At 42.4% G+C, this 21,446-nt stretch overlaps 2 protein-coding genes across 4 annotated transcripts in view; one reads left to right on the top strand and one right to left on the bottom strand.

Annotated features, from left to right (window-relative positions):
• LOC138958311 (sodium-coupled monocarboxylate transporter 1-like) overlaps nucleotides 1-19,356 on the top strand; it is an 82,271-nt gene extending 62,915 nt beyond the window's left edge. The window contains exons 17-20 of one of the 2 annotated variants that reach the window (XM_070329421.1): nucleotides 16,758-16,983; nucleotides 17,532-17,663; nucleotides 18,492-18,615; nucleotides 19,218-19,356. In XM_070329421.1, the coding sequence (XP_070185522.1) occupies nucleotides 16,758-16,983; nucleotides 17,532-17,663; nucleotides 18,492-18,615; nucleotides 19,218-19,263 (528 nt within the window). In that variant the 3' untranslated portion in view covers nucleotides 19,264-19,356. Of the gene's footprint in view, nucleotides 1-1,141; nucleotides 5,929-16,757; nucleotides 16,984-17,531; nucleotides 17,664-18,491; nucleotides 18,616-19,217 lie in introns of those variants that run through there. The other variant, XM_070329422.1, reaches the window with a different exon arrangement.
• LOC138958313 (calpain-1 catalytic subunit-like) overlaps nucleotides 6,135-21,446 on the bottom strand; it is a 51,102-nt gene continuing 35,790 nt past the window's right edge. The window contains exons 12-21 of one of the 2 annotated variants that reach the window (XR_011453370.1): nucleotides 21,362-21,446; nucleotides 20,166-20,395; nucleotides 19,599-19,629; nucleotides 14,779-14,896; nucleotides 12,716-12,777; nucleotides 12,021-12,092; nucleotides 10,641-10,719; nucleotides 10,036-10,214; nucleotides 9,101-9,153; nucleotides 6,135-7,563 (exon numbers count right to left, since the gene is read on the bottom strand). The exon at nucleotides 21,362-21,446 is cut by the window's right edge and continues 61 nt beyond it. Coding sequence is in view for 1 of the 2 variants with exons in the window: in XM_070329423.1 (XP_070185524.1) it covers nucleotides 7,537-7,563; nucleotides 9,101-9,153; nucleotides 10,098-10,214; nucleotides 10,641-10,719; nucleotides 12,021-12,092; nucleotides 12,716-12,777; nucleotides 14,779-14,896; nucleotides 19,599-19,629; nucleotides 20,166-20,395; nucleotides 21,362-21,446 (874 nt within the window). In the remaining variant the exon portion in view is untranslated. The remainder of the gene's footprint in view (nucleotides 7,564-9,100; nucleotides 9,154-10,035; nucleotides 10,215-10,640; nucleotides 10,720-12,020; nucleotides 12,093-12,715; nucleotides 12,778-14,778; nucleotides 14,897-19,598; nucleotides 19,630-20,165; nucleotides 20,396-21,361) is intronic. The other variant, XM_070329423.1, reaches the window with a different exon arrangement.

Genomic DNA, 21,446 nt, shown 5'->3' with positions numbered 1-21,446 from the left:
ACAGAGCAAATAAAGCACAGATTTTGAGAGGAATACAGAGCAAATAAAGCACAGTTTTTGAGAGGAATACAGAGCAAACAATGCACACTGTTTTTGAGAGGAATACAGAGCAAACAATGCACAGTTTTTAGAGGAACACAGAGCAAACAATGCACAGTTTTTGAGAGGAATACAGAGCAAACAATGCACAGTTTTTGAGAGGAATACAGAGCAAACAATGCACAGTTTTTAGAGGAACACAGAGCAAACAATGCACAGTTTTTGAGAGGAATACAGAGCAAACAATGCACAGTTTTTGAAATAAAGGGGAACGTTCAAGTACCGTCCCCGACGAAAGAAACGCAACTCATTCGCGCCCACTGTTGCAAGTGATTTTCATCATTTTCAAATTGTCGTAAAATGTTAACCAGATTAGGTAAATCAAAAAGAAAAACAGATTCGTGGAGGATATTTTACTGGCTTTAGGATTAGTGCATAGTATTTAATCGATTTTGTTTTTTACTTTTTCATAAATGGTGTTATTCAGGGCAGGGGTCAAGCTCCCGCAGTGGGGCACTGCGGTTATGAAATTAAAGGCCCCTCCTGTTTTTGGAACCGCAGGAGCTTTCTAGTTTGCTGTTAGGTAGATTTTTGGTTCCTTTTTCCTGTCATGCTCTCTTTTTCTTCATGAATTCTTTTCTTTTTTCTGCCTTCTTGCTCATTCACCTGTATTTTTTCCAAAAATCTCTTCTCTTGCCGCTTGTCTCGCGATTCATGTATAGTTTAATCTGTTAGTGTTCTGATGTAAGTCCAGCAGTAGATAGGTTAAGCCTATTTTAACATACTGGAAACTGGTAATCTTCCAGTAGGTATTAATTTAGTTTTACTAAAGCCTGCTGGGACACAAGTAATGGGTTAGTGCATTTGTAAACAGGAATCGCTTGACAAGTGGCCCCCTTCATCCCCCCCTTCCTTGTCCTGATATGGCTCTGCGTAGTCGGCTGGACGTTAAGCAACAAATAAACAAACAAGGGGTCAAGCGAGTCGTGATTGCAGGCAAACCGTGTCACTGTAGGCCTACTGCATAACAAGATCTCTTAAATGAGCTATACAAAGTAATGAACGTTGTACATTTGCATTTGTCTTCACTGTGTTATTACAGAAATACGACGACGTGGAAACAGACGAGGAGCGACTGGCCAGACTGGAGGAACTGGACAAGAGGAAACTGTCGGACGTCGTAGAGGTCACTCTAGAGGTCAAGCCGGGCGGTGAAATCAAGGCGAGGCCGAACTCTTCCAACGGTTTGGCCAACCACGGACATGCGCAGAACGGCGATGTTGAGGTCACTAGAATGTGAAGATCACTAGAATGTGAAGCTGAAGGTCGGGGTAGAGTTTATCCATGCGCAGCTCTTTTAGCACAAATGCATTCTTAGATGTTGAGAGGATGTTGTAAAGGGGTGGGCATGTGTCGCAAATTTGGCGTGTTGTGCGACAGACTCGTCACAAGCAATATATCAACGTATGAAACGTCCTTGAGGTACTGTGGTACAGGGGGGCGTGCACTTGTCACAATCGTTACATTTGTTTGCGACAGCACGCGTCAATTTTGTGACAGAAAAGTTAACTTCAAGCTATGTACGCCTGAAACGTTCTTACAATACTGAGGTATGGGCGTGTCGCACTTGTCGCAATTGTAGTTTTGTTGCGACGATACGAACCGATTTTACCAGCAAGTCATGAAACTATTAAAGGGCCTTTTGGAAGTTGCTGTTGCAAGCAACATCTTTGCAACAAGCATTTCGAACAACAATCCACAGCAATTTTTGATCGCAGTAGTAGCACATTTGTCGACAATAGGAGCCGCTTTTGCGACAGAATGGTGAGCAGTTAGCTACGAACTCGTCCTCAGGGAAGAGGATGTTTCAACCAACATTTTTGTGACATGTATTCTAAACCTCGTTCTGAACGGCGCTTTTTGAATGCCCACCCCTGGTTGTAGCAATAACAACTTATAGATTTGTTTATAATCAGATTCTGTTTTAGAGACGCATTCTTTCAGTTGTACATCATCGTGTAAACAACCACAGATCTGTTCTGGCTTTAGCATGGGGTATGTCCCTTCCTTCAAGATAGACACATTTCCAAAAAAAAATTCCATCTCACACAGCATTAACTCTCAGGGCTTGGAAACATGAATACACGCATGCAGGAAAAAAAATGGGTAGCGCCGTATACTGTATGGCAGCTCGCTTTCCCCAGGGAGAAAGCAGCCCGAATTTCTGTGAGGTTACCCTCATGGACTATATAAAATCCTTATCCTTATCCTTATCCATGCCAAAAATCAACAGCCTGGCTGCTTCCCGTGGACATCTTTGTTGAATTGCATTCGTAATTGACACCTATGTCAATCTGCTACGTGAATTCAGCAAAGATTACCACTCAGCACAGGATGTTGCAACGATATTATACGTTATTTGTATTGTTAGCCAAAATATGGCATTTTACACAGACTGAGACAGTCAGTGTTCTGTGTTCTGTTGAACAATGACTGTCGAGATCTGTGTAAAATGTCATATTTTGGTCAACAATACAAATAGCATTTATGTATCGATCGACTTTAGTTAATTCCTTTTACTTTTTATGGTTGTACGCACACAAACATGAACTCTTTTGTAGTCTCGGCTAACCGCCTTAATATTAATTTTTGTCGGACTCTGACGTCACATGGCTCAAAGAAGGGAAATCCAAATGTTCATTGGATACATTATGCGTTACTGGTGTTTTTGACCAAAATATGACGTTTTACACAGATCGAGACAGTCAATGTTCTCCGAGACCGCGGGCAATGACTGTCGAGATCTGAGTCAAATGTAATACAACTTACAAGTAACAGTGATGTACTGATCCATTTTAGTTAGAATTCCTTTTAGTTTTTCATGTTTGATGCACGATTTTGAAGTCACGGCCAAGCCGCCTGAATATGAGTTTTAGTCGGCTGAAGTCACATACTTGAAAGAAGGGAAATCACATACCTGAAAGAAGGGAAATCCAATGTTTATGTTTTGCATGTGTTATTAAGTTAAACAGATTCGATGTAAAAGCCTGGACATATCTCGGGTAGTGAATACGACGGTGTGCACAAGAAATACCGTATCTTTAAAATAGTTGTTTTCTCATGGACATTGTAGTTGTTGCATATCATGTGACATTGTTGTTGTTACATATCATGTTGTGCATACTATATTTGTTTCATTTTTTTTCTTTGACCAGTTGTGATGGCATGTTTGTTCGACGGGTATGTCACTGTCTCGATAAACTTGGATGTCTGGGGTGTAGATTTCGTTACGGATTGAATTAGAGTGTCTACTAATTCAGTATCAGGGAAATGTTCGCAGTCGACATCCTCTCAAAAACTGCTCAATTTGATTTGAAAGGCTGAGTGTGGTCAGGGACAACAACATTGAGATGGAGTTTCAGCACGATGATGATGATGATGATGATGATGATGATGATGATGATGATGATGATGATGATGATGATGATGATGATGATGATGATAATGATAGCAGTTTTGATGTTTGCGGTGTTTAACGATTGACTGTTGATTGTGTATAATATACTATGATATTATCAAAGTAGAGTATTTTGCTGAAATTGCCAGCATTCTTATCAGCCCTTTCGTATGGCGGCTACTTTTTTTTCTGCTATATCTTTTTTGTTAAAGTTAAATTTGGGATAACTGTGTGATTTGCCTTTGCATCTTCTATTACCATTTTAAATGTTCCTTCGTTCACGTGTAAATCGACATCTCCAAAATCACAATTGACTCGTCCAGGAGTTTATCTTGGCATAGGGCCATCCTCCCCCTTGTTTACACACCAACAAATCAGCACCAAGCGGCCTTTCTGTGCGGGTTGGCATTATTTTTCTGAATTGATGCCGCACTGAAATCTGTCTATCTCGATCTGAAATCAGTTTTGTACACACACACACACACACACACACACACACAAACACAAACACACGCACTGGCACGCACAGACACACACACACACACACACACACACAAACACGCACAGACACACACACAAACACACGCACAGGCACGCACACACACACACAAACACACGCACAGGCACGCACAGACACACACACACACACACACACACACAGACTGGCACACACACACACAAACACACGCACAGGCACGCACAGACACACACACACACACACACACACACACACACAGACTGGCGCATGGCACACACTCACACAAAGATCTGCAAAGAAAGCAAACATGCTTCTGATTTTTGGTATATGTCTAAGTGGAAGAGAGCTCTTATCCCTCAAAAATGTCTGAGATTTATGGTGCTCTGCATCATTTTCTTTAAACGAAAATGAAGGTCACTTTGAGTTGCAAATCCAGCAGATGGAATATATAGACTTTAAATCGGTGGTTGAACGTGAAAAGCATAATTCGCCTTGTTTTGAGCACAACTTGCGGTGAAATTATTCGACATCCACTCTATCTCCCGAACCACAAGAGTATACATATGTCTGCACAGTCTGGTGTGTGTGTGTGTGTGTGTGTGTGTGTGTGTGTAGTGTAGTGTAGTGTAGTGTAGTGTGTAGTGTGTGTTTATGTGTGTGTGTGTGTGTGTGTATTTGTGTGTGTGTATGTGTGTGTGTGTGTGTGTGTGTGCGAGAGTGTCTGTGTGTGTGTGTGTGTGTGTGTGTGTGTGTGTGTGTGTGTGTGTGTGTGTGTGTGTGTGTGTGTGTGTGTGTGCGAGAGTGTGTCTGTGTTTGTGCCTATTCGTAATAAGTCATCTGTGTGGATAAAGATGTCTGCGCTTTATTGCTGCCCAGTATGACTCTGAAGGAAGAACACTTTATTTCGATAATGAAAAGCGTAAACGCCCGTTGAATGTTGTTTTTGATTAGAATGGTTCACTAGACCTTCCCGGTGAATAGAACAAGTACTACATGTTTTTTTCAGAAGCAACTGGTGTTTTGTTTTGACTATTTCAAAGCCTCTTATTACTTGTTAGAACTGAAATTGTTTTGAAATTGTTTTCATGACGTTTTGTTGCCGCTTTGATTCAGGGACTAAAAAGACAGTTTTTGAAAGCTGATAATATTTTTCTGAGTTTTGTGTTGGTCAAGAAAGTGTGTCAGTTTATGTCAGCAATTGGACACATACAATATGTTCCTTTACACTTCTTAATGGTGCTCTTCTTGTGTCAGACATCATGTACTGCGACACGGACTTATCCAGGCTCTTAGTTTGACCAAGAGCATCCTTACCCTTGCACACCTCCCAAACATTAACAGTGTTGTTGCATTCTGTGTATAATTCAATATTTTTTCTTTTGTTGCTGAAGTACTTGAGCAAAGTTGGCATAAGTGTCGCGGAAAAAAATCCCTCTCATCACAGGACAGCAGCTAGGCAGCACATTTTGGTTCGTGGGCAAGTAGAACAATCCTCCTCTTATCCTTTGTAATAAGCCTGCTTAGATCTGTTCAGTTTTGGCTCGCGCGCACATGTTCGTTTTCACGACACGGAATGTGGCCATAATCGTTGGAGAGATTATGTCTCACTCATTTGTTATTGATGCTTCTCGTGACAATTTGTGAGTGGTTTTTTTCTGTTTCTTTGTAAATATCGTGTAGAGTACCTATGCGTTTTGAAGTGAAATACATGCAGGGTTTTTTATGCTGTCATGTTTGTAGACAGTTTTATACCGACTTAATCATAATCAGATAATTATGAACGAGAGAATGAGTTCAGTATTTGAGCGTAACAGACGAAGTTTTGTCAGCTCGTGATTGTGAATTGGCTTTTTAATCGCAGAAAACGTTTTAACGATACTGGAAAGGGTCCATTGTATATGTCCCTGCAGAATGTGCATTTTTAGTGAAACATTTATAAACTGATTGAGGAATACGACTTGGGGGTTGTCGATTTGTTCAAATCTCCCTCTCCGTCTCTCAATCTGTTTGTGTCGGGGGGGGGGGGGGGGGGCATCTCTCTCTCTCTCTGTCTCACTCTCTCTCTTTCTCTCTCTCTTTCTTTCTCTCTCTCTCTCTCTCTCTCTCTCTCTCTCTCTCTCTCTCTCTCTCTCTTTCCGTGAAGAAACGATTGAAACAATCTGGAGTAAAGAACAAATTTATTCAATTTCGACTCATAATCAGAAGGCGCAAAGAAAGGCTCTGCTAAAAGTATAAATTCAAACAGTACAAAGAGATAGCAAGCAAAACATTGTAAAAATATACTTTAAAAGTGTTTAAAGCATGCATGTAAACATGTGCAAGTTAGAAAGTAAAAACATTCTTCATAGTTTGGTCATTCATAGTTTGGTCACGGTGATCCTTTACACACATGTAAATCAATGAACGTTTCGTAGAATGAATATGTCAAAAAGACAACAATAATAGCAACAATGCTCATTTGTTTCAAGTTCTATCACACACACACACACACACACACACACACACACACACACACACACACACACACACACTTTCGTTTCTTTCTTTATTTGGTGTTTAACGTCGTTTTCAACCATTCAAGGTTATATCGCGACGGGGAAAGGGGGGGAGATGGGATAGAGCCACTTGTTAATTGTTTCTTGTTCACAAAAGCACTAATCAAAAAATTGCTCCAGGGGCTTGCAACGTAGTACAATATATGACCTTACTGGGAGAATGCAAGTTTCCAGTACAAAGGACTTAACATTTCTTACATACTGCTTGACTAAAATCTTTACAAACATTGACTATTCTATACAAGAAACACTTAACAAGGGTAAAAGGAGAAACAGAACCGTTAGTCGCCTCTTACGACATGCTGGGTAGCATCGGGTAAATTCTTTCTCGTCCCAACCAATATGGGACTCCCCCTAACCCGCGGGGGGTACACACACATTCGTGACACACACACACACACACACACATAACCACACACATAACCACACACACAACCACGCACACATACATACACACACACACACACACACACACACACACACACACACACACACACACTCGCCAGTCTTTAAAATAGTTTCTCATTGCAAAAATAGATAAAGAAGCCGAGTTAAAATGGATAGAACTCCCCATTAAAAATGATAACTATGAAGCAACCCAGACAGAGTAAAGATCTATAAAGTGCAAGACGCAGTCATGTCGATCCCCGAGGATGTCAACAAATCACAGGTTCCAAGCCTTGAAGTAAGATGGCTTGGTGTCAAAAACGGTAAAATATTAAAGAAAGCAGACACACACAAAGAAACATTTGCGCAAAACAACATCACAAACTTCATTGGAATGTTTCTCATCATGCACAACAACGCTGTGAAGTCTCATAAAATAAAACCATCACAAACTTCATTGGAATGTTTCTCATCATTCACAACAACGCTGTGAAGTCTCATAAAAAAAAAGCTGGTGTCTCACATCTCGGTTCAGTCGCCCATTCAATCTTCCTTGAAAACTGTCACGCTTGCAACGCCAAACGTGTAATCCGGCGAATACCGATACCAAATGGTAGGCCTCAAAGATACATTGCGTCTGACAGCCACTGCAAGGACAAGATAAAAGTATGTCAGTCGTCAGCTATCGTCTACTGTGTTTAAAAACAGAAGATACAAATGCACACACACGCACGCACGCACGCACGCACGCACACACGCACACAGACACACACACACACACACACACACAGATCAGATAATGAGCTTGATAGAGAGAGGGAGAGGTGATAGACAGAGACAGAGAGAAGAAGAGAGAAAGACATTGAGCAGGGCCCATATTCAAGAAGAATCCGACAGTGGTTTTGTCGGTACGAGAAACAGAAAACTTCCGATAACCCCTGTCGTGGAATTCACGAAGAACCGATAGCGCCTATCGTAGGCACTGTCCTACGATAAAGTTAGAGGTGCCTATCCCTACCGATAAGCACTGTTGTCGTTACGATAACTTTGATTTCAAGATTGCGGCCATCAGTTTGCAGTTACCGGGAAAGAATACATATTCTAAGACATTGAATTTTGGGGGACGGGATACATGCACAAATTCATATTCCGCATGCACGATATTTTGCAGTTGACTGTTGACGGATGTGATAACTGACAACATTCAGTTTACGAACAGAATGGGCGCCTGGCCTCTTGTCTCGCAAGTGATACTCGCGTTGCGGTTTCATGCGTCTGGTGCTTATCAAGATGTTTGCCTGGCACCGATTTGGGGTGAGCCAGCCACGGTCAGCCACCCACAGCAAGCGCAGCCTTGACAGGGCACAGCTGCTGCGTCAGGCGCACGCGCAGAGCGACCGTAAACAAGGGAATCCCCCCGCTAGCTATCGGGGAGGCTGTCCGATGCCTGTGAATTCGGCAGTACGACAAAAGTTGTCGGACAGAGAGCTATCAAACTTCGGGGCGCTTGTCGTAGGACATGCCGTCGTACCGTCTTGGGGGCGGGGACGTAGCTCAGTTGGTAGCGCGCTGGCTTTGTAGCCAGTTGGTCGCTATCAGCGTGGGTTCGATCCCCACGTTCGGCGAGAGATTTATTTATCGGAGTCAACTTTGTGCAGACTCTCTTCGGTGTCCGAACACCCCCGTGTGCACACATTCGCACGAAAAAGATCCCACGTTCACAGCGAAAGTCTCAGGGCTTGGAAAACACGAAGACGCGCATGCATCATCTCTCGTCTCTGATTATCATGATCGTATTTCGATACTTTGACGAGACAAACCCAATGCTGGTGTGTCGAAGAAGACAGCCACAGCGGGCTTGTTCGAATCAAAGTATCACACCATATCCTCAGCGTATTACCAATACCTTGTCCCAATATAGACCAGTTGGTCTAAGAGGACGTTAAACCCTTATAGTCAGTCAGTCAGTACCGTCTTGCATACGCGCCCTGGAGACAGACAGACAGACAGACAGAAGAAGAGAAAGAAAGAGCCAAACAGTTATCCGGACACTGACAGAATGTCAGTTAGCCATCAATCCTGATACATGTAGCAAACTCGTTAGTCAGCATGCCAGACCGACGACCAACCAGCCAGCCAACCAACCAGCAAACCAACCATACAGACATACAGAAAGTTATTTACCTCGCTCAGGTTTCGTGTGATTGTCCCACTGGCGGATTTCTTTTTGAAGATGTCTGAAAGCGAAAAACATTACACATATTTAGTTATCTGCGTCTGCTCCTTGAACAGACCAAGTGAAGTATTTTAACAATGATAGTGCAATTTGTGGCTGCCTTATTCATTGTAGTAATTGCAGCTCTCGGGTACAAGACAAATAAAGCATATTTTTGAGAGAGAACAATTCCCCATGAATTGAATTGTTGCGTTGTGTTGCGTGGCGTTGCGTTGCGTTATGGTGTTGCGTTGTGTTGCGTTACGTTGCGTTGCTCTTGTGCTGTGTTGTGTTGTGTCACCAGAGTGACGCGTTAAAGACCTCGGCCCTTCTGTCATAAGTTCAGGTGGCTGATTAAACCAAAACACGCACACACCTGGATATTGTGACTCTTGTTTCTGCTAGCTTTCCACTGAGAGGAAGCGACCCGTTTTTACCAGCAATGGAATCATACAGTAAAGGTTGACTTACGGTAGAGCGTCATGAGACGGCAGAAGCTCAGCAATAAGATAATACAGTAAAGTTGACTTACGGTAGAGAGTCATGAGACGGCAGAAGCTCAGAAATGGGATAATACAGTAAAGTTTGACTTACGGTAGAGAGTCATGAGACGGCAGAAGCTCAGCAATAAGATAATACAGTAAAGGTTGACTTACGGTAGAGCGTTATGAGACGGCAGAAGCTCAGCAATGGAATAATACCAAAATGATTGACTTACGGTAGAGCATCATGAGACGGCAGAAGCTCAGCAATGGGATGATACAGTAAAAGTTGACTTACGGTAGAGAGTCATGAGACGGCAGAAGCTCAGGAATGGGATAATACAGTAAAAGTTTACTTACGGTAGAGAGTCATGAGACAGCAGAAGCTCAGGAATGGGATAATACAGTAAAGGTTGACTTACAGTAGAGCGTCATGAGACGACAGAAGCTCAGGAATGGGATAATACAGTAAAGGTTGACTTACAGTAGAGCGTCATGAGACGACAGAAGCTCTGCAGGAAGTCGTCCTCGTGCAGCAGGCCGTCGTGACCTCCGTATCTCCGCACGATGCGCTGTAGTGTGCCTGTGTCCAACCTGAACCCTAAACACACACACACACAAACGGACATGCTAAGAGCGAGCTGACATGTGCATGGTTGCATAGACACACATACAGGTAGGCCGTCGCGCAAACACAACCGAACTCATGCAAAACACACACTGACGCACATAACACAAGATAACACGAGCACAATCACACGCACGCACGAATGCACTGCATCGTAGTTCAAGTGGTGAAAATCCCGAGAAACAATTCAGTAGCTTAGAACGGTAACATGTTATAAACTAACGGTTCTCTTTCTTGCACAGCAGTTTGCAGTCATGGAGGTTGTTGTTAAGTTTGTGAGGGTTTTTTTCGTCTCCGTCTCAATGTTCAATGGTGGTTTAAACGACTACAATTATCTATCACCAGTCATTTACAATCCTGGTAATTGTGGTATCAATGTCGCTTTCTGGGTAGGCTTACCTGTTTTCTTGTACAGCTCCTTCAGCTCAAAGGCGTTCACTCGGTTGTCCTGGGTGACGTCAGCACTTCGGAACTGTCTCTGAAAACAGAAGGCACAGGAATATGATAGTTGCCTTGGGTTCTTTGTCCACTCTTTCATCTAAACAGTCAAAGACACGAACTGAACTCAACTTAACTCAACTTAATTCAACTGACCTCAGCTGAACTCAACTTAAATCAACTGAACTCAACTGCACTCAACTGAACTCAACTGAACCCAGGGGTCCTGGTTTGGCCTATATGGTCCGCTGGACCCAAAAAGCAACAACTAACTAACTAACTAACTAACTGAACCCAACTGAACTAAACTTATCTGAAGGAAGATGAAGCAAGCTGAATTGTACTTCCCTGTGCTGAACTTAATTGATCTTAGATGACCCGAACCGAACAGGGTTGAAGTAAACTGAACTGAATTGACCATCAATTTAAAGAGATTAGGTTTTAGAGGTAGGGTCCATCTTAGGCGGATGTTTGTTCTTATTGGCCGGAACTCGTGCGAGATGTGTCCCCTGGGTGTCGCAGAAGAGTAGCCTCCTTTTTCAAGTCTGCAAAATCGAGTTTTGTCTCTTTTTTTCTAAGGTCGGGAAGAAACCGATGCACTGCTTTTTTTTCTGGGTCTAATAGACAATACGAAACATTTAAGAGAATTTCAACCTATCGGTCATGAACGTGGACAAATAAGATACACAACAGAAAAGACAAAACATTATGGTTAATGGTACTGTGAATTATCTCTGAATTGTATTGTTCTCGCTTTTAAAATGGACGCAGTCATTTAAAACCTGGAACTGAATATAGAAAGTTATTAAAAAAAAAAGTTGAAAAACACAAGAATTCTGTACTCACCGATACAAGGACAGCACAATACTACGAAATTTCGATTATAAAATCTTCATCAGGAAACAAAGTTATCAAGCAAAGTCTAATCTTCCGAACGGTTGCCGAAGCCAAATCTCCCAACCTGTAAATTTTTCTACGTTGCACACTCGCTACAGACTGTGCTGCTTCCTCGCAGGTATGATACAGACACACAGGTAGGCAGACAGATAGACAAACAGACAGACAAAAAAGCAGGCAGCACACACGCTACACACGCTTCCCCTCAGATAGGATACAGACACACAGGTAGGCAGACAGACCAACTGTCAGGCAGACATGCAGACAGACAGACAGACAAACAGACACGCAGACACGCTGGCAGGTAGACAAACGCAAAGACATACACGCTCTGACAGAAAAACAGGCGGGCAGACGGGACAGACACACAGACAGAAAGTACAATTTGTGACAAACCTAAGCAAAACAAACTCCATGCACATTCAACTGAGGTAGAGTACTCACCGTCCAGCTCTGAACGTATTTCCACACCGTCTTCACCTTGTCTAGCGTCAGCCCGCCTGTTACAATGTCAGTCTGGTGCGCTATGTAAGGGTTCAAATTGTCCATTTGTTCAACTTTTGTTAACGTTCACAAGCACGCACATATTGCTCGAAATAAAACAACATGTTTCATATTGAATTACATTAAATAATATGTGAGATATTGGTTCACTTAAAATAACGTTAGATGTTGAATAGCATATATCAATCTTTTTGGAAAAAAGAGAAACTTGTCTAAAAGTTCTTCCGTGGATACTAACTTGCACATTACATTTCGTTCGAACTCAAAAGTAAACTACATCAAGTTCATCTTCAATTTTAAATAAAGTGGGCCTTTTCTAATCTTTTCATGGTCATATTAAGTGCAAATGTAACAAAAATCAGCCAACTACACACAACTAAACTTTTAATTAAAGGCCTACAAACCCTGGTTATGCTAAAGAGTTGATGAGAATTTTTTGTTAAACACTATTTCTTCTTCAGGATATATCAATGTCCTACAGGCATACATATGTTTGACCTCTTAAGGACAGGAATGGGGTTATATGATAAAAGTTAAACACTATTTTTTGTGCTGTGATCCAACTTTTTCTCCCTATTTCTGCTCTTTTTCTTAATCTACCCATGTTAATTACTGTTACTGATTACAGAGGATACATCCAAGAGGGACACAAAGCTGCGACATGTCTCCAGCGAGTATCCGTCCGACCGGCCGTATTCTGCAACACAAAGCAAAGTAATGAACGTATATAGCTATTCTGATGGACACGTGGGGGAATTCGGGGGCTGTGATGGGATGGTCTCTTCCGATCATCAAAGCATAATGCTACAGAAGTCGGCCATTTTTGCCAATATCCAAAAGCATATTGTCAATAACAAAGACGCATGGTTCCGGTTTACCCATCTGTACCACACGATGTTTCACTGATCGACAACAGCATACACTGACAACTTGAAATTCTTCTCGGGAATGTTTTTCAGCTTTACAAAATAATGTCGATAGCATACCCTTTTCTGCTAACTTCCCGATGAAACAGGACTAAACCTATTATTTTCTGTCCCTAAACACCACAAAATGCCCAAAGTCGAAAGATGTAGTACAAACAGGGGAGTAAAACGGAACAGCCGTTTTTGTGTGCCTGTGAGCTTAGTTCACAGTTGCCGACTGACACAAACTTTCGCATTCGGCTTTTCTTATCTCGTAACTCCACACTAAATACCCCACTTCCCCTCTGAAGTATTGATGTACAACCCAGGGCACTAACATTCATGTAGTCGTTTATAACTGAGGTTGAAAAATTCGCTTCATGACGAGACAAGTATAAATGCCATTCACCCAAACTGAAAACGTCGCTGCCGTCTGCTCGCTTTGTACGGATTAGCTGTTCTCTTTTCCTCCCCTTGTTGCATCCTAGTTCTTCAGTTGTTTCTAGTTTTCCGTTGATGTTGTGTTTTGGTCTTCTTCATAAGTAGTCTTGTTCAAAATAAAAAAAACTCAAACTTCTTTTTGTTGTATACGAATGAACTAATAAAAAGCTCTTTAACAGCTGTGTTGTCAAATCGAGTTTTTTTCCAAAGTCAGTGTGGCGCCTGCGCAAAACTAATGCGCATAAGAAACGGCGTCTGCTATCAAAACTTGAGATCAACGCATCGACGCAAAAACTGTCATTTTGTAAGTTTGGAACAACAAATAAAGGTCAGAACAGCTTTATAATCGCTATTGTATTTTCAGCGTATAGCAATTGGGTCCGATATTTAGACTCGAACAAGTATAATGCGACTTGTCTTCGACTCGTCGGCATTATACTTGTCTCGTCAAAATATCGGACCCTATTGCTACGCTGAAAACACAATAGCTGTTAATGTACTGCCAGGGGGAAAAAACAATAACTTACCAATAATAATGTCTCTGAATGTATTTAATGAAACAACCAGTAACAACTGAAGAGGCAAAAAAGTAAGGGTTGAAGCAGCCTGCATGCAACTGAGATAAAAATAATAATAATAAATAAAAATTGAAAATAAACATTAACAACTTTCAAAGTAGTATTAATCTTAACATATGCGCCCAAACAGCAATCACTAAAAAATATTAAACAGCAATCATTAAGTACCAAAATGTGTGACAACAAAAAACAATCACCATAAGCTTGAGCTTGTTGTTGATCCTTAACATGTATCATGTTCAAATACCTATGAATTGTTGAATAAACACTGTTTAAACCACACACACACACACACACACACACACACACACACACACACACACACACACACACACACACACACACACACACACACACACACACACACTAAATCAATAAGTTACAAAGTATGATTACTCAGAACGATTGTACTGAAACAACAAGTAATTGTCAAAAAGTATACTGCGTTTAAAAGAAATAGTGTGAACATGTCTAATTATCTTTAAAAGCAAAAGCACAAAGACTACAATACGTAATATTGGTAAAATGACTCTTCAATAACAATTTTAACGGTAAACAGAAACATCGAGTTTGACTTTTAAGATGCCATATTAATGTAACTTGAGTTCGGAATAAATGTGTTTGACCTCAACGAAACAAGAACACAGAAGCGTGATTAATCATTCAGTCAATCGAATGCACTGAAATACTTCCGGTTCTCTCACCTTCTCTTTATTAACAAGAAGATCAAAATCAAAATCAAACCCTTCTTGAATTTACTGAAAAGCAAGCTACCTTCAGTCTTGGCTTGTTCCAGAATTCTCTGCAGTCCAAAGGCGTCAACTCTGCCTTCAAACGTCTTCTGTTTGTGGAACAGACTCTCTATCAGGTCCTCCGGTACCACCTCGATCTCCTGAACATAGGGAAAAGCGTTCAGACACACAGGCAAACACAAGCACGCACTCGCACAGACATGTAGACACGCACATGCTCGGACACAAAGATACACATTCAGGTGTTCACACACACACACACACACACACACACACACACACACACACACACACACACACATACATACACACACACACTCGTTCACGCACGCATGCACGCACGCACACACGCACGCTGGCACGCAAGCACACACACACACACACACACACACACACACACACACACACACACACACTCACACACATACAAACACACACTCGTTCACGCACGCACGCACGCACGCACACACGCACGCTGGCACGCACGCACACTCACACATACACACACACACACACACACACACACACACACACACACACACACACACACACACACACACACACGAACACTAACACTAACACTAACGCACACACACACTAACACGCACACACAAAAAGTAAGACAGACTGTTGTACTTATTGACCTAAGTCAGCAGTATAACCACACTTCAAACGAACGAACGCAGTGTGCATCCTCGCTAAACACAACACAGTTTCGAGGAAATACTTTTTAAGTGCAAGCAAGCCGGGACTTCGATGGGCGGCTTTGCGTTCAATATTGACACTTCAACCAGGAAATCCTAAGATGTAATGCGTTCATTCGGATGTGCTTTATTTCAACTACCGGACGACAGTGTCAATGAATGTGTCTTAGTAATAGAGTTTTGATAACCAAAGATCAAAATAAGTCTACGACATGTAAAAATAAAACAATGATAGGTCAGTTCTACTTTTGAAAAACGAAATGACAATTGAAAATATTGAAAAACAAAAGATACCGCTACGTTTGGGTACATAGTCATGAACCCTCGATAAAATCTACTTTTGTAAGATTTCACAGTGTGATAGCAACGTGTTATCAAACTGAACATACACAAGGCAGGGTGTACTCTGTGTCGCTGACAAAACAATTCCAAGAATGGTAAGTAAGCAAGTCTGTGTGCGTGTGTGTCTGTCTACGCGTCTGTCGGACTGTCCTTGCACATACTCGTCAGTTAATCTGTCACAGGGATATTAAGAATACTGAGATGTAATAAGTACAGGTTGGTGACCAAAAAATTTTTTCAAATTAAATCTTAACAAATTACAATGTAAAACATTATTTTTCAACAAATTGTTACAACCTCACCAGTTTTTGAACGTGATACCTTGCTTGTCTGTTTTTGTGGCGAAATACATTGTGCTGTGTCTGTGTGTACATCAATCTGTCAGGCACTGACGAAAGGAAGAGACGTAAACTGAATTTTTACATCTGGCGCATTATGTTCATACCCCTGACCGGTCGACCGTCCCGGCAATAGTTTTGACATGTAGGAGCTAGGTCTTCTGACAGAACAACGTTACTGTAGCCAGGGCTTTTAGGCCTATAAATATTTTCAATGCAGGCCAAACTGGCCTATTTACCTCCGAGTCGGGGAACAATACTGTAATCCATGCCTCTACTTATTATCTCTCCATGTCATCATAGTACGCATATTTGTCTCAGAACTATAACTTCCCTACAATATACGCCTCTACGTCGGTACCGGCCTAGCTCAGACCTGACAGCCTACATCCTATTTTTTCTCAATGTCCCAGTTCACATCTTTGAATGAGAACTCTAACTCGCCGTATAATCTGCGCCTCTACAGCGATACCGGCCAAGCTCAGTGGTGACAGCCTACATCCTATTTTATCTCGATATCCTAGTATACACATCTTTGGTTGAGAACCCTAACTCCCCGTATGTCGGTATGATAATGCCTTAACTCGCCGTATGTCGGTATGGTAATGCCTCCACAGCGGTACCTGCCCAGCTCAGTCCTGACAGCCTACATCATCTCCCTCCTACCAGCGCTCCACGCCTGGCTCAACGACTACGACCAGCCCGCGCTGTTCCAGTGTGACGATGGCGAGTTCGTGTCCCACATCAGCAGCCAGCACAGCAACCAGGCGGAGGACAGGCGCTGGAAGTGTCAGTGCAGTCCACTTCCGGTTGAAGGCGACATTTCTCAATGCCAGTGGAGCGGTGAGTTTTTCTGTGTCGGGGGAGGGGGGGAGGGCAGGTCCTGGGTTCCGGGTCCCCTACCTAAGTTTCACGAGCTGTCTGTGTGTTGATATAATTATTTGTCTTTACTTCTGTCCGCACTTAGATCTCTGGAGTTTATTGGTCGATTGAGTTGTCTCTGTATCTTTCATCCACCTGTCTTGTCCTGGTGTTTTACCCAACAGGAACTTTTTCTTTATTGTTTTACTTTTTTTCTTCTCTTTTTTTGTTTTGCCTCTCAGTATCTGTAAATTAGCGATCTAAATGAGACATCAATGGTGAAACCTTCAGTCTCCCTTCATATACCGATTTAGGACATACATTTTCTGGTTCAAACTGAACACAAATTGGATAAGAAAAACGATGGATTCTGTCGCTGCACACTACCGCCAGGAATATCGGCCTGCATTTCCTTAGAATTCCCCAAGACAATAAGATATAACAAATAAAATCTCTGAGTCATGTTTACCTGTGAAACTGTGAACACTTGCACGAATCTCTATGTCATGTTAACTTGTGTATTGTAACAGCCCCTGTGAACGACTACGACGAGGTGGCCCCGTTCCAGTGTGAGCAGAACGGATTCATCACCGGCTTCTCCAGTATCCATAGCGACAAGCACGAAGACAGACGCTTTAAGTACCAGTGTTGCTTTATACCAGGTAAGTCTTGTTCTATTTCATTAGAAATTATACAGTTCGTCTTGCTAACGTTTTTTGCCTTTTCTGTAAAACGACAGCTACACATAAATACTTGAGCTGCCAAGAACTGTTGTAAACAAACCTACAAAAGCACTGTGCGCTTGTTTATCAATAAGTTGCGAGACAGAAGACGATGTTCGGGAATAACTCTGTGGGTTGTCGAAGAGTTGCTTTTTCTTGTTTCCATAACAACACTGTGGCAAGCCTACAATTTCACGTGTATCTTGCGCCAGTGTTTCCATGGAAACGCAAGGGAAAACAAGGGAAAACCACGCTTCCACAACCCATTAAAAAACAAGAAATTCCTCCGAGGTAGGAAAAACACCCCCGTTGGTCAAAGGGAAATAACCATTCTCACTGCCATCAACTGAGAAGGTTATTTCCCTTTGACCATTAATATGTGCCTCTATAAGTCCTTGTAGAATCTTAATCCACCAATAACTCCCTAACCGTGTGTTTGACTGGTCCCAATTTTTGTAAGGACCGTCTCAGGAATGTATAGAACCTGTTCACCAAGTTTGGTGACGATCGGTCCGTTCATTCTTGAGATCTATATGCGCACACAAACAAACAAACACATCGACCGAATCCTATACACACCCCTATACCGGGGGTGTAAAAAACCAGTAATTTCCGGAATTCGTCTATTTAGCATGCTGATACAGACTGCGAGCTGTGTTCATCACTAGATTCAGCACACAGAAAGCGCTTTTTGGACTATAGCCATCCTCGGGTTCTATATTATATCAGTGTTTTCTATACATGTTATATGTTTTTCCATTTTTCCAGGGGCCCTGACCAAGGACTGTAACATCACTGATTGGCAAAACGCGTGGGACGGAGACCTGGATTTCACTGTCCCCGACACCAAAGTCCTCATTGGCATGGCTAGCTACCATGAAAACGCCTACGAGTGAGAACTCTCTCTCTAATTGCTTGTCATTGCCTGTCTCTCCTTCGGTCTGTTGTCTGTGTCTGTTTCTGTTTCTCTCTCTATGTCTATCACTCTGTCTCTCCTTCTCTCTCTGTCTTTCTATCACTATCTCAATGTACACATTTCAAACACACACACGCGCGCCCGCACGCACGCACGCACGCACACAAACACACACACAAACACCCGCATGCTCGCACGCACGCACGCACGCACACACACACACACACACACGCACACACACACACACGAACTCGCGCGCACCTGGAATAAAATCGAAGGAAAGGGGCGGGGGGGGGGGGGGGAGAGAGAGAGAGAGAGAGAGAGAGAGAGAGAGAGAGAGAGAGAGAGAGAGAGAGAGAGAGAGGGAGGGGGGAATTTCTTTCTTTGATGATTTCCAGTCGATCCCACCTGATAAATCAGTATTGCAGATTTTAAATGAGACCACTACCACTACGCATGCTTCTCATCTCCCTATGCACTATTAGTTGTTGTGAGAGACAGGATTGTACACGCACTGTGTAGTCACCAGACTCTGTTCTTCTCTTCCTGTCTCACACATCCTCCTTATATTTTTTCAGGGATCGCAGGTTCAAGTTCGTTTACTGCGATTTTATGCTTCGCTGAGTTTTGCTGACGCAGCAGTCCGAGTAACGGCGATGAGAATTTGATACTGTACGCACATTTAATGTGATTTAATTAAAATGCGTTTAAAACTGTGTCATTGGTTGGCGAATTCCAAGTGTTGTTGTTGTTGTTGTTGTTGTTGTTGTGGTGGTGGTAGTTCCCGCTGAAGATGTTCTTGTAGTTGTTGTTGCTGCTGCAGTTGTATTCTATAAACTAGTTTTTGTTTGTTTGTTTATTTATTTTTTTTTTTCTTTTTTTTTTTTTGGTGGGGTGTACAGGAAGTCTATGTAGAAAAAAAATGTGCGTGTCCTTTTAAAAAGAAAGAACACACTTACCTCTGTAGGCCCAACAGAATCGGTCAGAGGCCTGCACACACATAATTATTGATTCTTACATCGTTTATAGTAAAACAAAATACATTTGTTTAAACACTTTGATGTGTTCAGCAGTTCTGACAATGAACGTGTGCCCAGCACTGAAACCTTGCTGGAAAATAGGAATCATTAACCTTTCTCACAAGGAGATTAAAATACATCATATTTGTTGGTAAAGTATTGCTTTCAAAGTGGAGAAGTCTGAAATCGGGTGGAGGTGGGGGGAGGGGTTACTTCCCTTGCCCGACAGGAATTGGAATGTCAGCACACACAAAAAGACGAAATACAAATATACACGTACTTACATCTACTTCACCACTCGCACGGGAGAAGCGAAAATGTTAACACTAGCCGGAAGAAAAAACACAACAATAAAACACGGACACAAATACACGTATGTTCATCTACTCCACTTCTTACACGACAGAAGTGAACATTTCTTAACACTTGCCAAAACATAACACAAACCCACCAAAGGCACGAACCGAAATACACATACACGTATTCTCGTCCACCCCTTGTACTTACTTGGCAGAGGAGGCAACTTCAGAGAAGACACGAAGGTAGAACTCGGCCTCCATGTTGGACTGTGACGTGTTAGGCACGATGACGTAAGTTCCGGGGTCAAGGTTGTAATGGACGGCGAGCTCGCGGTAAGGCCAGCCATGCCTTCCCCCCTGTGTCTCCACCAGTTGTGGCGTGTACTCGTAGTAGTTGTCAGCGTTCAGGGGACCCTCGGGTTCGCGACCAGGTTTAAGCTATTAGCGAGAGACAAAAATCAAAGCAAATAAATATAGTGTTCGCGCCTGGTGCTTCCAGTATGAAAACAGGAATTGCTGTTTGTTAGAAGAGCGGACATTTCCAATATCAGCCCCCCCCCCTTCCCTTATATGTGCGAACATGTTTGTTTTTTCAACGTAAAGCAATACATTACAACACAACACAATACAATACAATACAATACAATACAATACAATACAGTCAGGGTTCCCCCAAAGTGCGCGTCCCTGCGTCCTATACGCACTAGAAGCCAAAATCGCGTACAAGAAATTCATTGAGGGGGTCCCGGGACGCACTAAACGTATAAAGAGAGGGTCCCGGGACGCACTCAATTTCCGCTATCGTGCGTACCGTTGGTACTCTTCAGACTGTAGTCGTCCGTCAAGTATAGTGCAAGCACAAATGCCATTTTCACGCCGGAACGATATGTAAAAGTGAGTGTGTGTTCCATTTAACAAGGTTAAGTTAAATTGTCAACTTCAAATATTCTGATGAAAAAGACCATTCATATCACACTCTTCGCGATAACAATGCGATAACAATGCATTATGACCACAGGTAGTTTATGGACCATGGACTCTTCGGACCCTCTAAAACTCCGCGTAGGGGGGTCCTTGGACCCTCTAAACATCAAAGATGGGGGTTCCGGGACCCTCTAGGACGGGCGTCCGTGGGGAGCCCTGATACAATACAATACAATACAATACAATACAATACAATACAAAACAAAACAATACAATAGCTCTTTATTATCTAACTCAAGACATTCGTTTGCAATTTGGTAGCCTATGTCCTAAAAATACAAATAAAAACATCCCAAAACCAATCAAATATGAATCGTATATGTCATCAACCACCGTGAGGTCAACAAGATTCAACATATCCTCAAAAACACTATATCGTTTTACCTTGGCAAAACCCAAGCTCTCAAGAGCAAAGAGTACCTTGAATATGACGAAACTAATCCTGACGTCATCAGCGGTCCTGACAGCCCTGTCCATGACCTCCATGAGAGATACGACGACGCTG

The sequence above is a fragment of the Littorina saxatilis genome, linkage group LG2 (genome assembly GCF_037325665.1).
Source record: "Littorina saxatilis isolate snail1 linkage group LG2, US_GU_Lsax_2.0, whole genome shotgun sequence".
NCBI lineage: Eukaryota > Metazoa > Mollusca > Gastropoda > Littorinimorpha > Littorinidae > Littorina > Littorina saxatilis.
The sequence above is the reverse complement of the archived record's forward strand: the minus strand, read 5'-3'. Positions and strand labels throughout refer to the sequence as shown.